Below are 16,156 nucleotides of genomic sequence, written 5' to 3' on the forward strand. Positions count from 1 at the left end.
GAGACACTGATAGAAATGACTATATGAACATGTAAGATAAATTATGTGGAAAAGATTTATAGGCTTAAATGAACTTAAAATAAATAAGGTATATGATAAAGATCTATAAAGTCATAGGAAGATGTTATAGGAGCTTTTGATGATAAGTTATTAGAAGACTTGCATAGGTGATAAGTTATGTGAAACTGAACTAAGTAAATATATGAAATCAGTATATAAATGATATGAGATAAGTTATTATATGTACCTGGTGTATGTTATAAGATGTGATCTATGTGATTTCCGGAGAAAAGATAATAGCTATATGAGTATATGTACATGTGAATTATATGGAAATAAACTACGTGACTAAGTGTGATTTTATGAAATGTGATAATGAGCTATATGAAAGAATTATTAGATTATGTGCATAAGTGCTTATGTGATAAAGGGAAATAAGTTCCATGATATTGAAGTATGTAAATATAATATATGTGATATATGTGATGTAGGGGAAACATATGAAAATAAGAGATGACAATGATTTACATGTCATATGAACATAAGAGAAATGATATAAGTTATATGATAGATGATATATGAACGTATTCAAATGAAATATGTTATATGATATGAATTGGATGATCATATGCACATGAGATTTGTGATAGAAGAAATGATATGAGTTCATGAATATATGAAGTATAAGAAAAATGTCAATGTTATATGATACGAGAGTATATGTATAGTTGGCATGCCAAGAGTCGAGGGTTTCATAGGTCCTTCGGGACATACTCATAGGTCCTTCGGGACAAATTTCATATGACACTCAGTGGGAATTATACGAGCTGTGGTGACAGCATATGTGCACAACCTCAATGTACTCACATATCTTTAGTTCTCACAAATGTACATAGGCTATCTAAAATACATTACATGAGTAAATTCTATGTGGTGTTGTGTGTTTGTTTGGTGATATGATATGATATGATGAGTATGAATGATAAGTATAGGATTATACAATTAAAAAAAATTAATGATAATAATATGATAATAATAGGAATGAAGATAATTATATGTATGTGTGGATTTGATGTATGAAATGATATACATTTGTGTATGATATGATAGTAGTAATTGTTCATGCATGATTATAAGTTAGAGTTTACATTATATGTTTATTCGTCTTACTAAGTCGTAGTCTTAGCGTGTGAATGTTTCACACGTAGGTTCTGGAAAGCGAGAAGAGAAGTTAAGAGCAGCAAGATAGGTTAGCATCTTCCTTACAAAGTTCAGATCAGAAAATCAAAGAGATTATTTAATTGTATTTATTTTATTTTGAATTTAGTTGGCATATACTAATTGATTGAGTTGAATACGCTCTGATATGTTTTGTAAACCAATTGATTTGATTAATGTAAAATAGTCATTTTCTTGAAATGTGAATTTAGAATTTTAATCAGTTTGTAAAGGAAAATGCTTTGAAAAGTCAATGTGACACCTCAGACTCGGATCCAGGTCAGAGACGGGTTGAGGGTGTTACAGTACCAATGTTGGACATATGGTGTTTTCCACATTGGACCCAAGGACTCCATTGTTGCTTTGATCCTAGCTCCGCGATCTAAAATGACACAACTTTTTTCCCTCGAGACAACATATAAGCGTAATTTTTTGAGGAAAAAAGTCCAAGAATTTGTATCTTCTCCTTCAAATAGGGCAAAAACAACTGGAAGAATATTGCGATTACCATCTTAGATAGCTGATAATAGTATAACTTGCTTGTATTTTCCATACAAGAATGTCTCATCAATTTGAACCACGGGCTTGTAATATTTCACAACATGAATGCATTGTGGGTAAGTTCAAAAAACTGGTAGAATTGGCATCGATCTCGAACCACTCGATCATTGTGGTATACATGGCATGTTTCGAAGTCGACTATTGTCCCAAGATTTAGTCTGCGCGCTACTCTAAACCAACTTGGTAGTTCGTTGTAAGATGAATCCCTCTCACCGTGAAGTTTTTAATGTCATTTTGCCTTTCATGCTTTCCTGTAGGAGACGGTGTACTTATATTGAGACTGTATAGCTGAAATCAACACTGCAATAACTATATGGGAGCTTACTTTGACTATGGGCATGATGACTTGACAATAATGTCGGAGTCCAAGTTGATATGGTCTTGGTTGATCCCTCTAGCACAACATGTATGAGGACCTTTGTTAGTTCTCATATTTTTTCCCTCTTTCTCTTCGATACACAAACCATCCAGTTGCATCCGTTATCACGTTGGACACAATAGCAGACATACTTTTTGGTGGTCGATCGATCGACTCTGGAGTGAATAAAATTATGAATATTGTAATTCTAAATTGTAATCATCACTTATTTTTTCGATGAAAACTCCATTCCTATATATACTCACCATTGTTGACTGATGAGTTAAATTCATAGTCACCAACATTAGGTATATCCGTAAATTTTGGCATATACATTACACCATAACCAACTTCATACATGTGTGCTGGAGGTTCAACGTGTACTGCATTTGTGGGAACTTTATCTATATCATCATCATCATCGGAGTTCATGTTAAACTGTAGTGATTCTGGCTCAACTAATGATCCAGTCTCAGAACCATCCACACTTGGCTCATGAAGATGTACTTCTGTTGGAGATGAGGGTTCCTATGTGATGCCGATATTTAGGTCGAACAAGTTAGTAGTTTAATGCCCTCCTATTGAACTTGAAGGCATTGTGTCATACGGGTTTTGAACTGAGTACTGTGTCACATGCATCTTAACATTGAGGTCAAAGAAGCGTGTAGTTGAGTGTCTTTCCCTGAAACTTGAAGGTATCATATCAAATGGGTATTAAACAAATTATTTTGTCGGGGGCATCCCCATATTCAAGTCAAAAAAATTGGCAGATGAATGTCTTCCCCTTGAACTGGAAGCGATGTTGCCATAAGGATTGTTTATGGAACCACATCGATAGAGATCGTAACAAGTTGCTGATGAATGTCTCCCCAATGAACTTAATGGGATGATACTAGGATGTGGATTTCTCATTAATGAGTTAAAATCATTTCACATTACTTGAGTTGGGTTGTCAACTTGATCAGCTTGTTGAGCCAGCCCATAGTGGGAGTATAATGACATACCACGAACCGCAGACACTTCAACAAATATCACATATATTTCTGTATCACTGTCTGAATTTTTATTATGAGAATCAACCATCATAACAACACTTTCATCGTTTGAGAGTTTGAACGCTGTATAAGTTAACGAGAATACTGCAGTTGAAAATCTGTACTAAAATGAGGACAATCTTCTAGTACTTCCAACATGAACTTTCCTTTAAATTTTAATGATCAGCTTCTCAAGAGTTATGTTTCTCAAGAGTGATGTTTCTCTTGAAGGATATTCTGACATAATGATTTGATGCGAAGACAACGCCGATTTCGTCTTATCGAATTTCTCCATCTTAGTAAACAATAACTGAAATACGCCTCATTTTGAGAGTTTGAAAGATTGAGAGTCTTATATCTGCAAAACAATAAGTAAATACGCCTAATTAAATAAATAGTATATGAATTAAAGTATAAACTAATGCTAAATAAATTAAAAAATTTCACTGTAAATTAAATAACACAATTTAATATTATACCGTATCGGCAAAATGTCTCGAGATTTGATCCCGCCATCCATTTTACAACTGCAAAAAATAATACAAAATAGTTAGTACAAAATAATTTGCTCCAATAATTAAATATAATATAATAAAAAAATAATTTTTCTTATACTACTTAGCTTGATAGAAGTAATTGATAGAATGTGAAAATAATTTTGATGTGGTTTGATATTTGCATTCGAGGGCATTAATAGGGAAGGGTGATGGGTGAGTCGCCAAACTTTAAGACTTAGGTAATAATGGATTACCCAATAATTCAAGGTGAATAATAGAAGGTGCAGATGGTGATCCGCGCCTTTGGTCGAGTGTCAGCTATACTACGAAGGCGCGAATTGTGATTCGCGCTTTGCCCGCGTGGCGTCAGCTCAGACGAAAACCCAAGGGACGTTTGGTGATCCGATCCTTCCGTCCATGTCAGTAAATGAGTGTTAAGCCGGTCAAATTTGGTCAATGAGTACTTGACAGATAATTATTGGTATTTTGAGTGTTTTTTATATTTTATTTTAAATTCCTTAGATTTATGTCTAACAAGCACAGACAAAACATATTTTGCTTTTTCTGATTCCGAATAACCAAACTGTTAGCCCGTGAATGCATGCATCTGCCTTTGGTCCCATCCAGTTTGGCACTTCCTCTTGTGTTTTCATATGTATTAAGCTTCAGGAACCATGTAGTTTATGGTCTAAATCATTAAATCATGCATTCACCTTCATTTATTTTTCGAATGAATCTGCAAGATTAGGCTTTGTTGCAGCCAAAGGTCATTCGAGATCCAATTACTAATGATTAAAAGTTGATTAGTACAAATCTTCAATAGTAAAATATCTAGTGGATCGTGTGAGTAACATCAACAGCACCATTCATCAGCTCCACCGTCCGAGTTGAACTAACTGTTTTTAAGGAGGGATGCTGGAAAAATAGGTAAATTTGATTGATGAATTTAATATTATATTAAATTCATATTTTTTTAACCATTATAAATTAAATGATAATTTTAATTTGAGTATTAGTAGGATAATTATTTTTTGAATATGTCAATTACAAAAAGGTATTTGTTATCTTTTAACTTTGAATATTAAAGATAATTATATATTTTTGTATATACTTTTGGATATTTTAAATTAAAATAATATCTATTTAAATTTGAATAATAAAAAGAGTTTATCTCTTGAATATTTCAAATTAAAAGATATTATTATCTGTTTAAAATTGAATATTAAAATATATCTGGTTGGATTAAATCTCTTTTTAAAATTCCCATAAATAGTGAGTTAAACACAAGATTTACATGTTAATAAGTTTTTGACAAGTTCAAAATGAAGAAATTTTTTCTACTAGTTCTTCTTGTATTCTGGAGACAGACGACCAACTAACTCGAGTACCAAATGAATAATCGAAAATCTGTCTTAAAGAAATTATGTAACGACAGGACTCAATTGTTTTCGATCACAATATCAAAATAAAGAGTATTTTTTTTTAATTTTGATTTATTTTAAGAAGTTTAACTTCTTTGTTTGATTTTCTCAAGTTGATTTTGTCTCATATTGTCATTTTGAATAACAATCTCAAAATAGAGTAAACTTATTATTTCCCTTTAATTTTATAATGATATTTCATTATTATTTATCTTATATTATTCTCGATTAACGCAATTTTTCTAACAAGGGCCATGAGGGGATTGCGCACGGGTGGGATTAACCGTAAAGCCGCATGAGCAAGGTCACCGGGGCTTGGTAATCAATCACCTGCATTTGGGTCAGCAGTTAAAAGTCGTAACACAGGATGCGTTGCTGGATATCTAGTCGGACACCTCCTTGAGAAGCACCGTGCCGTTGAGGACTGGGACTGGGGGGTTGATATCTTGCCATTGCCGTGTCTATTTTGATTCAGATATTGATTTTTTGGTCTGTAAGTTGCAAGTTGAACACTTGTTTAGTTTGCCATCTTTGGGCCAAAAATATACGTTAAGGCACCATTTTGATGAACCAGAATCCAGCCATATAAGCATACAAGATTCATGAACAAGGGTTCAATGTATCTGTGCGATTCGCCTATGATGCATCAAATACACCTTTTTTTCTATTCAAATGATAATAAAATAGAAAACAATAGTATGGATGATATAACCTTACAATTTATTGGTTTTTACAACTGAAATGAACCTTCTCTCCTAAGCAATTACAAATGGTGCATTACTTGCTGCAATTTATATTATATGCAAAAGTGTACATAAAAACACAATAACAAAAGATAATTATTCAACTATATATTTGTCTCTCAAAATCAATTCTTCATCTACTACTTCTCCTTTGAAATACCTGCTTAGGATCCATCACCTCGCTGCCTGAATTGGCTTCTCCTATCTTTTTTTTGCCTTTCTCAGACTCTCCTCTCACCATCTTGGCCTCCAACCTCTTCTGAATATCTCTTTCAATTGTTTCAGGTACCCTGCTCTTTACCCCCTCATGTTGCAGCTTATTGTTGCACTCTTGTTTTGCTTCGGCTTCGGCTGGTGCCTGTCTCACTCTGGTTGTTAACTCCGGTTTATGAGTCGTGGTCCTGGAACCACTCTCTTGTTCAGAAAACAAGACTTGGACCACCGTTCTCAATGGTAGCCTCTCGTTCTTTACCGCATGTGCGCGTACCTCTGGGGACAGTTTCTGGCAGTCTAGCATTCTGCATAGCCTTTTCTTTTCTGCTTTACTAACATCAGGGTGCTCCTGCTTAAATCAAATGCATTAATATGTTTATATCTATCAATATCCATAACATGCAGAAATGAGCAACTGGGAGATGATTAGGGAATTGGTGTCACCTTGAGATAAATGTTAATGGACTTATAAAGGCCATCATGATCTTCCATGGCAACATCCGGCAATGCTTCAGCTAGAGAAACTAGTTTGGATATCGGCATGTTGACATCCCTTGCAACAACTTGGAGATATGAATCGATAAGCTTCCCCGTCTTTCTAATTGATCTAAGCAAGTGGCCATTTTCTGCAGGTGCAGGGGATTGTCTTCCCCATAGTGCCAAATAACTGTCTAATACTGCTGCAACCAAGTCAATATCATGAAAGTGCTGATCGGTAGGCAACTGCGAAGGAAATAGTATATCTTTTAGTGTCGCCTCTTCGAATTGCAGACCGGCTTTCCTTATCAGTTCAGTCTTTGTCACTGGGGACGCTCCTAGATAATTTGCAATGCTAAGAAGCTTTAACAGGAAGCCTATTGAAACCGAGCCTCGATCGGCAGGAATCATGCTCACAATGGATTCAATAATTCGCCTACTTTTTCCCTTGGATTCTTCAGTCCGAGACCCTGAACTATGGGGAGGTCTAGACTTTGTAGTGTCCGGTAGCCAACGACAGGCATACACATGCAAAGCTTCACCAATGAGCTGTGGTGGTGGGATATATGTTGATCTTACAGCAGTGATTATGCATCGAAAGAGGTCTATGTCAAGATCCGATATGTCTTCCGTCCACCAATCTTTCGGGACAGACTGGTGTTGTTTTTTATTGTACCCTAGTCTAGTATAAGTGTAGGACCATGAAACCTGCAGGGAGTCACCTCAATTAATCTAATGTATGTTTTCTGCACAAAATATGCAAGCAGTAAAATAGATGTAAAAAACCTTAGCTGTGGGTGTGAGGATTTTCTCTACAATAGAATCAATACACCTTCTAATGATTCCAAGGTTCTCTGACCACTCCGGTAACTTAATCGTAGTCTGAAGCGTGTTGATTGCGTCTTTCCAGCCTTCAAGAATGCATGAATTGAAGAAAGCTTCTAGTTTCAGAACAAAATTTCCCTTCTCAATGGATTCAGTCATTCTGAGGAACTTAGCAGCACAAAATGCAGGCACAAAGTTATAGGCGCTGAGATTGATTGTTATCCCATAGCAAAACTTAGCACAGAGTTCGAAAGCATCTTCACCCCCTGGAACATCGTGAAGGTCTATAGTAACAATTTCAGAGTCATCAGAATCCGAGCAGAGCCATTGTAGAAGGCCACACTTCGGAACAAGTGGAACCTGCAACTAAGAATAGCACCATTAATTAAGAGGCTAAGTTATCTACCAACCCCAAAATCTCTAGTTTTCTTCCCCAAAATGCTGAATCTACAAGCCTAAACATGATGCATATTCCGGAAACCATTAGAATAAGGCAAGAATTCATGATTTGTACTATGAACTCAATGAAGTATACCTTATGCAGAAGAAAACAAACGTTGTTAATCCTTATTGTAAGATCACTTGGTATGTCTGAAATCACAGTCCTGGTAGCCTCTTCTGTGTAGAAGGTGTCTGGCTTTGTCCCAATTTTCATAAACTTCATTTTTTTTCCCTTGTGATCAAATTTTCCCTTTGCAACACTAACATTTGATTGAAAGACAATTCCTTGAAAGATTTCAAGATCTGCTTCATAAAACGCAAAAAATGAAATAGCTCAAAATCATATGCTTCCATTACACAAACAACAGACAGCAAAACCCACAGTCGGCAACACGTGCATATGCATACTCTGACAAATATCCGATTTCAACCAAAAATATCTCATGTTTTAGTAGACTGACGTGTGATATTGTTGTTCTCAGAGTAGGCGTGATGAAATGATCTTAATCGGTTTAGGATATTACAAGTCTTAATGATGATTTTTTTTTTGAAAATTGTCTTAATGATGAAAATTAATCGTATAGTATGAGTTATTCTCTCTTTATACTTTGGAAAGGATACTACAGAATAAGTGGCTGAGGTTTGCTTTCGTAGTTGTCATTGAGTGCCTTGAGACATAAATGCCAACCCAAAATGAATATCCCAACAACTTGGTTGAAAGACACTTAATCCAACATCATCATCCTTTTTAAATCCAATATACATCCATATTCGACAATCATTCAAGTAGGAGAAGAAAAAAGAGGTTGTGGTGTGGTTAGCCTAAAAGGAAAATGAAACCCACAACTGTTTCCAAAAGGCTAAGCTCACTGCTTTACCATATGAAAACTAAGATTCCATTACTATAGGCTTTATTCATGGGCAGGCATTTGCTCAAATGGCTCCCAAAGTTTCCGATAAAACACATGATGCGGTTGTTAGCTATATATTAGCCTATGAATATCTGCAGTCTTTTCTAAAACTCATAAAGATCTGCTCAATACAACCCCAGAAATTTAAAAAAAAAGGTTTTTACCCTTTACTTCTTGTCCTTTTTCCCACTCAGATTTTTTCATTTTTTTTCCAAAATAAAAGTAAAAAAGAGAATTAAAAAAAGAAAGACATACCCTTAATAATGTGCTTGTTGAGCTGTGCACGTATGGCAGCAGCTTGCTGTTATCAACTTAGATGCCAAAAGCTGCAATTATACTAATATTAACCCCAGCTGATCCGCCCAGAGCAGAAGAATAAAGAAAAGAATCAATACTTTCTGTATATATGTGTGAAAAGAGAGAGGGGATGATCATAATAAGCTAGAAGCTAACAAGTTTACATCACCTGACATGTAATATGATATGATGATGAGACATGAAAGGGATGTCTGAATTGCTTCCATGCATGTGTAATGGGGATGCCTATGGGTTATGGGTTTGAGTTAAGAGTAAACAAGAGAGACACGTAACACCAAGTAAAGGGGAAATGGGTGTCCCCCAAATGTCTCACCAACAAGACAGGGAAAAAGAAAGTGGTTCGTTGGGATTAGTCAACATAGTAATGTATCATCAAAGGTGTGCTCACCATCATGACTTCCTACGAATCGAATCCCAAAAGATATTAAGACGAAGTGCATTTAAAAAAAAAAAAAAAAGAAGAAGAAAAGGAGTCGAAAAAGAGGAAAAAGGGAAGAGGGTTGATATATTGGTGCTCCATGATTGAACATAATACATGCAACGCAAGAGGGAAGTGGGCAAAGGAAAAAAAAGATCCGGTGTGGGTAGCTCATGATGCTACCCCCCACTACGTACCTATATTCTCCTTCTTGGGCTGATTTGCCTGTTGGTTGTTTCGCAGGCCGAATGCAGACATCTTTACACTCCCAGTCCTCTCTGTCCCTTGGTTTCTCTCTTTCTCTTTTTCACGTTTATAAATTTTCATTATTAAGCCAACGACCTGACCCTTTGATTCCTTTTTCTAGTAAATACATATATAATGTGTGCTTGCTTATGCTTTTGGTTTGTATAAATAGACAGGTTAACTTAATCAGAATCGTTGATTGTTTAACAAATTAATAATTAAACCCCTAGCTCTTTCTGTTTCTAAAAGCTTCATTTTGGTACCAACTTAATCCCTAAATATCAATAATTTTGTTTATATATATATATGCGTGTTCATTTGTAAACAAGAATAAAATACATTCGAGATCCTCTAATTATGAGTTTACTAATAAATATGTTGTCCAATCAAAATATTATTACAAACAAATCCCTCTATTGTCTCAAAATTTATATATTCTAGTAATTTGATCATAACCTAAAATTGTTCAATAAATTTAACATTTCATATATAAAATTCTATCAATGTAATCTTTTTTTTCAGATATTGTTAAACCAATGAACTCATCCAATCAAAATAGCAGTTGGATAACTGCATTATTTTTCATAAACTAATAATAAGTTAATGTTAAGCTGTTAAAGTAACAATAAACTAATATATAACATTCTCGAAAGAAGAATAAATAATTTAGTAGAAGCACAAAGACTAAAATGATGGAATTTTAAAATACGAAAGGTAAATTTATTTAATTATTTTATATTAGGACCAAATTTGAGAACTACCGAACTAGGAACTCCATTGTACTTAAAAAGAAAACAGATGGTTGCACGTTGCTATTAAGAACATCAATAAATATCAGTATACCGTGCGATCATGAGATGAAGTTTAATCAAATATGAATGTTGTTTTTGCAGTTAAATTATGATTACATAGCAGTTTGTCAAGAAACAACAGCTGCTCTTCACAATTCCAGTCAGAGTACAACAGAAATACAGTTTGAGGGGATTCCTGAAAATGGCGACAAAGAATATGTTCATCTAGTCTAGAAATGGTAAAAGGAGCCACAACAGACCTCTAAATGAAATAAACCTTTGGCAGGGGATTTGGTCTCTACAACCATCAGACAGAAGCTGCCGGGTTCCGAAACCAAGTCAAGCCAAAGAACTTGCCTGGTGCGCGCCCACGGCCACCACATTCACTTCCAAGCAAAATTTGGGGTTTACTTGATCGAGATACTTGCCCTGATTGCCCCTATAGTGCAAATCCGGATAGATCTCAAACTAGAAAGAATGAACAAATAGACTACAGCAACTTCCCGAAGGCGATGTCTAAGATTATCTGTGAACCCTTTCTATGCTAAAATCTAAAAAGCTCCTTCAAGCGTCCTTCTAGGTTTGAGAGGATGTTTTTGGCAATCCTTTTCTGATTCTTTGTGCTTTTCAACCATGCAACTCCAGCTAACACTCGCACCTGACATCCATTTGCTTTTAAATCCTCGATCTGGTATCTAACGTGAAGCTGCAAAAAGTAAAAAGTTTAAAACTCAAAGTGACCGATACTAAGGAAGATTTAGAATAATTTCTAAATCAGGCCCAAGGTAAGCTTAAGCTTCAGAAGAAGGATGCAATTAAGAAAAAGCTCTTGGTTGGGTTGCATTCGTACATTGTAATAGTCACCAAGTGGAACAGCATGAAGAGTCATAACTTCTTCAATAAGCCAACCCTTCATATCGGGAAGTGGGGATTTCTGCTGAGTACTAGTCACCTCTCCTCTAAATCGGGACACACGCTTATCAAATCTGTAATAAATTTGCCGCTCGTATACATCAGCACCTTCTGAATCCCATTGACTACAAGACAAGTTCAGGCAACCAGCTCTCTCCATAGCTTTACGATCTGTTTCACCACCACTGAATATCTCCATGACTGTACTAATCTGAATCACCAACAAAGTAACTATGATCAGATACAGACAAAATACATCTAAAATACATGCATCAATGTAGTACATTTAGATGTGAAGAATCTCTAATCATAAAGCTATATTGAGGGAACTGGAAGTACCTTACACACAAAATGGGTATTAAAAAAATGTTCTTAACAGGATGCATGCAACAGAAAAACTAGTTCCTAGACCAAGGGAGAGAGAGAAGGGGAACTTACAGGAACAGTAAGTGTAACTGAAAAAATCTCAGACATGCTGACATCCTCAACGCCTAAGAAGGATCCACTCTCTTCATTTTGGAGACATTTGGTTTCAGACTCTTCTTCAAATATTCGCACTTTCTGCTCTGGGCTCAAGGACCTGGCTTTCCACAGGGCCATGATTGTCCTAGTCAACAAAAATATTTGATAATCAATAAAAGACATTTTACCGTTCTTTCCCCCTTCCTAGACATTTTCGACAACAAATATTTTCCTATCCTCTTTTTTCTCATCATAGATCCTTAATACTTAGGACCAAGGATTTGAATAGTAGTTGCAAAGCAACGTTACGTCCTTCTGCATTTTCAGCTGTCTCCTCCGATATGTAGTATCAATATTTACTGCAATTAACTACAATAGAATATGATGCATCGTAATTGCAAATTTGCAATAAACGCATCGTAATGGAAAATGAATTCATGAATGCAGTTTAAATCCCCATTAGGGACTAGTTAAATCATTTGAAAGCCAACTAACGATGATTGATATAACTACCTATGAGCTACATTGAAAGATACAAAAGACTGGAAATGGAACTTCAGCCTTCCTTCGCCATCTTGTGTCCTTGCACCATGTCTCGCATCCATCCCTCTTCCGAGACGGAGAGTTATTACGATAATTGGACTGCCCATTGATGCCAACGTAGGAGGAGAAACTAGAATTCCGTCGATGTCTTCCCAAAGGAAGAAGAACTTTGTCTTGTGCCCAAATATGTTAGCATGAAACCCAATAATTCTTGCTGATAGAAACAGGCGGCCCTGCATAGATGCAACTGCAGATTAACAGAAAGAGACAAATGCATTATATATATACACATACATATTTGAATGTAATGCAATATAGTAATTACTCGGAGAAAACATCACACAGTAAGTGTGCTTTACAAAAGATTATATAACCCGACAAACAGAACCTGAAGAGGCATTTTCCTTTTCAGGTGACAGGTAAAGTCATTGATGAGAAATTCTTCTGGTGGAAGCCCATAGAGTTTTTGAAAGGCTAAATTCGTTTGAGGAGACCTCAGATTTATCTGCAAATATATTTTCAGATTGATTGCAAGTAAATAACGATAACGAACATTAATATTTTATTTGTGACCAATGTGAAACTAAAAAGAAGAATAGCCATCTATGTACCTTCTTCCCCACTTCTTTCTCCATCTTACTCAAGTACTCTTTAACCACGTATCCACCTTTTGTGTTGTTCAAGAAAATTCTCAAGTGCAGTTTAGACTGACATGCCATAGCCAACTTACCTTGCAGAGGAATCCACACATCAGCTAGATCTGCTATGTTAGTTTTTAAAAAATTAACCTCGGCCTGTCCCAAAGATGTAGCATCATCGAAAGGTCCATCAAAATCAAATACTTCAACATCCAGTACGGAAGGAGGCTCTTCCATTGCATCAAATTCAAATCTTTCTGCAAAGATCAGAGGAGTTTATAAACAATTGATTGCAAGTGAGATTTAAATAATTCTTGGACAAGTTTTGATCTAAAGAGACTGTTAAAATCATTAATAAAGAGTATGCTAGTGCAAAACAGGCAAACTTGAATTCAGAAACACAAAGTAACAATCTAAATTCACCATTCCACTGGGGACTAGATTTCTGGAACTTGATTGAGCTGGTTCTACTTTTCCCATTGCAAGTGAACACCACATATGGGTCACAGAGCCCACTTGAATCTACAGCTGCTAAATTGCTTCCCTCGATCAAGGCAACTGTTAGTAACCATCCATCTCCTTGTGCTTTCACTCCATGATCACTTCCTATAGTTGTAGAGAAATAAGAAAATGGTAATCAAAGGCTGTAAAACATGAAATCAAACATAGCAATTGGCAACAATTTTTGCTAGGAGCAGAGTTCTAATTAGACGTAAATATTACCTTTTTGAGCTCTAGCCTGCATGAAGCGTGAGATTAACTGCATCACCCTTTCACCTTGAAGAATCAGAACACCACACACAATGAATTCACCAATTGAATCGGGTAAGTCAAGCCCAACAAACTCTAGTCCTTGAATTGTACCAGGTGAAGCCAGCCAGATATGAACTATTACATACAATGCCATAAAAATTGTGGAAGCCGTGGTAAAATTAGCAAAGTATTGGACTGCCAATTTCCTACCTGACACGGGTTCAGCTTGTAATGATCCCAAAATCTGTTCTTTGTTTAACCCAATATCTTTTGATTCAACTGGTTTAATGGACTGAGCTAGTAAAGTAGTGAAATGCTCAAAGCCTTCCTTTAGACCCTGTCGAGCTCCATTTTCTATCATACTTTTCATCATCGTGCTCTGTATGAAGTTCATTCGCCAAGAAATAACCAAATGTGAAGACTGTTCTCCAGACGGAAGCTCAGGTCCAGGAGTGATACAATACAGCAATTCAGTTTTGAAGGTGCTCCCATACGGAACATCGGGAGTGCTCACAACTGCTAGAACAGCAAAAGACTTCCCATCAGCTCTTAGATACATTTGCTCCTCGGTGGCTTTTGTAGCCTTAATAAATTTGGTTGCTGCCTTGATGTAACAATAAACTCTTTTCAAGCTGGGATCACCATTGTCAAATTTCCAAGGCCCGAACTGTAGATCTGTTGATCCCTGCGCCTCTGCTAATGACGTAGGGAAACTGGAATCAGGTGAAAAAAGTCGAGAGTTTAGCTCTAATGGTGAGATCACATATGATTCATCCACAAGGATTCCTCCAGGTAAATTGCTAGGCATTTCACTCCCCTGATCCCTAGATTCCATTGTTTTCATTGCTTCCTCAAATGAAACAGAGGATGACTGAGCCTCAGACTTGTCGTCAAAAGCATCAGCCTTTAAATGTTCAGGCATCTCCTTCGAATCAGTAGTGTTAGTGGAGGTAGTCACAACAACGTCGGAATTTTTATTAAAGATTTGAGCAATTCGACCTGCTAGGGATTTTTGTGATAATGATATTGATCTTTCTTGTTTGAAAGACACACCATCTTCTTCTCTTAAAGGAGGAGCAATTCGAGCTGGTAGGGATTTTTGTGTTAATGATATTGATGATTTCCTTTCCTTGGAAGACATAATATTTCCTTTTCTCAAAGGAGAAGTGTAGTTTGATGATGATGCATCATCATCACTGTTACAACTCATTTCCTTGGAAGAATCATTTTGACGAAAATAGATATTTAGAAGTATTTCACCTGTACCCAAAACAGCAGAGAAACCCCAGTTGGGATATGGCAAGTAACAAGAAATTCTAGCACAGGAGATATGAATGAAGAACAGGAAAAAGGGGAGGAACATACCCAAATCCTTGTTCTTGGGTTTTTTGTTCCTGGGTTTGAGGGGATACCAAGCAGAGCCGAGAGAGTTTTGGGGAGCTTCAAAAACCCGGGAAACAGGGAGTTTAAGGTGGCCAACGAAATCATCATTGAAGAGCTTATCCTCGTCCAACACAGAAACGAGAAGCTTCCCCTTCAAATCCTCCATCTTGAAAATGAATTCCTCACCCCAACTTGGGTTCAACGACTTCTTCACCACTTTGGTCTTGTACCTCTGTTTTCCTAGCTGAAGCTTCACGTACGGATCACTGAAGCCGTTTAAATCCATTGCCGGTATGTTTCTTGCTTCAATGACTTCCACCACCAGCCTCATTTTTTGTTTTATTCGAGGGATATCAAAGATGATCCAATTTGCCAATACTCCTCAACCCAATCCTATTCAAAGATCAAACCTTGGCTTTGATAATGAATCCACCCCCAGCTTCCGCCATTGATACAGGCAACAACACCCAATAAACAACAATAGCAGCCCCCATTTTTACATTTTCTTCTAATTATTTAATTTCTCCTTCTTCCATTTCTGGGAAAACGAAAGAGACAAAATCCCCAATCGTTAAAATTCAAATCCAACTCAAAAGTATTAACAATTTGTCAATGACCCTCTGCGATAAGCACTGATAAATAAACAAACAAACAAAACAGGTTTGAGTTTTTTTGTTTAAATAAAAAATACAGAAAAGCGTGGATTAAATCTATATATTCTTCAAAGATGCAAAAGAATTATGTTAAAACGGGACAACGATGAGATCATCCATGAAAGCAACGTTAGAAATAAAGGGATTTTTCTTTTAATTATTTGTTTATTGTTTTATTTTGTTCAACAGAGAAAGAAGGGAGACTTTGAACCTGTTCAAAACTGAAAATGGTATTTGAACGTTTGAGGTTTGACTTTTGTAAAGAATTTGTTCAAATTAGAATATGAGTTTTGGATAAAAATATCAATTTCATGGGGTTTTTTTAAGAAAAATTTAAATT

General features: G+C 36.0%; 2 protein-coding genes across 4 annotated transcripts; both read right to left on the reverse strand.

Moving 5' to 3' along the window:
• Positions 1-5,852: 5,852 nt before the first annotated feature.
• Positions 5,853-9,062, reverse strand: LOC120195789 (BTB/POZ domain-containing protein At5g47800-like). 3 transcript variants are annotated; one of them, XM_039197711.1, is made up of 5 exons: positions 8,955-9,062; positions 7,883-8,091; positions 7,309-7,713; positions 6,490-7,230; positions 5,853-6,394 (listed from the first exon to the last, which is right to left on the reverse strand). In XM_039197711.1, exons 2-5 carry the CDS (start codon positions 8,009-8,011, stop codon positions 5,966-5,968), a joined length of 1,704 nt encoding a protein of 567 aa, XP_039053642.1. In that variant the 5' UTR covers positions 8,012-8,091; positions 8,955-9,062; the 3' UTR covers positions 5,853-5,965. The 3 variants fall into 3 exon arrangements, with proteins under 3 accessions (XP_039053642.1, XP_039053641.1, XP_039053643.1); XM_039197710.1 differs by lacking the exon at positions 8,955-9,062 and having other exon boundaries at positions 7,883-8,181; XM_039197712.1 differs by lacking the exon at positions 8,955-9,062 and having other exon boundaries at positions 7,309-7,707; positions 7,883-8,180.
• A 1,486-nt stretch (positions 9,063-10,548) lies between these two features.
• On the reverse strand, positions 10,549-15,590 carry LOC120195815 (C2 and GRAM domain-containing protein At1g03370-like). Its single transcript, XM_039197753.1, has 10 exons — positions 15,549-15,590; positions 15,146-15,500; positions 13,751-15,040; positions 13,451-13,633; positions 13,001-13,284; positions 12,778-12,894; positions 12,360-12,622; positions 11,823-11,991; positions 11,323-11,595; positions 10,549-11,178 (listed from the first exon to the last, which is right to left on the reverse strand). The coding sequence occupies exons 2-10, from the start codon at positions 15,492-15,494 to the stop codon at positions 11,017-11,019; spliced, it is 3,090 nt and encodes a 1,029-aa protein (XP_039053684.1). The 5' UTR covers positions 15,495-15,500; positions 15,549-15,590; the 3' UTR covers positions 10,549-11,016.
• Between the last annotated feature and the right edge of the window lie 566 nt (positions 15,591-16,156).

Source organism: Hibiscus syriacus, unplaced genomic scaffold, assembly GCF_006381635.1.
Source record: "Hibiscus syriacus cultivar Baekdansim isolate YM2019G1 unplaced genomic scaffold, ASM638163v2 tig00117021_pilon, whole genome shotgun sequence".
NCBI classification, from domain to species: domain Eukaryota; kingdom Viridiplantae; phylum Streptophyta; class Magnoliopsida; order Malvales; family Malvaceae; genus Hibiscus; species Hibiscus syriacus.

What these genes read in the sequence shown, in the direction of transcription:
- LOC120195789 (XM_039197711.1), bottom strand. Translation starts at nt 8,011, where the DNA reads ATGAAGTTTATGAAAATTGGGACAAAGCCAGACACCTTCTACACAGAA. An exon ending in TTTGTTTTCTTCTGCATAAG is followed by an intron (nt 7,714 to 7,882) that starts GTATACTTCATT and finishes TGCTATTCTTAG; the next exon opens with TTGCAGGTTCCACTTGTTCC. An exon ending in TCCTCACACCCACAGCTAAG is followed by an intron (nt 7,231 to 7,308) that starts GTTTTTTACATC and finishes GACTCCCTGCAG; the next exon opens with GTTTCATGGTCCTACACTTA.
- LOC120195815 (XM_039197753.1), bottom strand. Translation starts at nt 15,494, where the DNA reads ATGAGGCTGGTGGTGGAAGTCATTGAAGCAAGAAACATACCGGCAATG. An exon ending in ACCCAAGAACAAGGATTTGG is followed by an intron (nt 15,041 to 15,145) that starts GTATGTTCCTCC and finishes TTTTGGGTACAG; the next exon opens with GTGAAATACTTCTAAATATC. An exon ending in CAGTTACACTTACTGTTCCT is followed by an intron (nt 11,596 to 11,822) that starts GTAAGTTCCCCT and finishes TTGGTGATTCAG; the next exon opens with ATTAGTACAGTCATGGAGAT.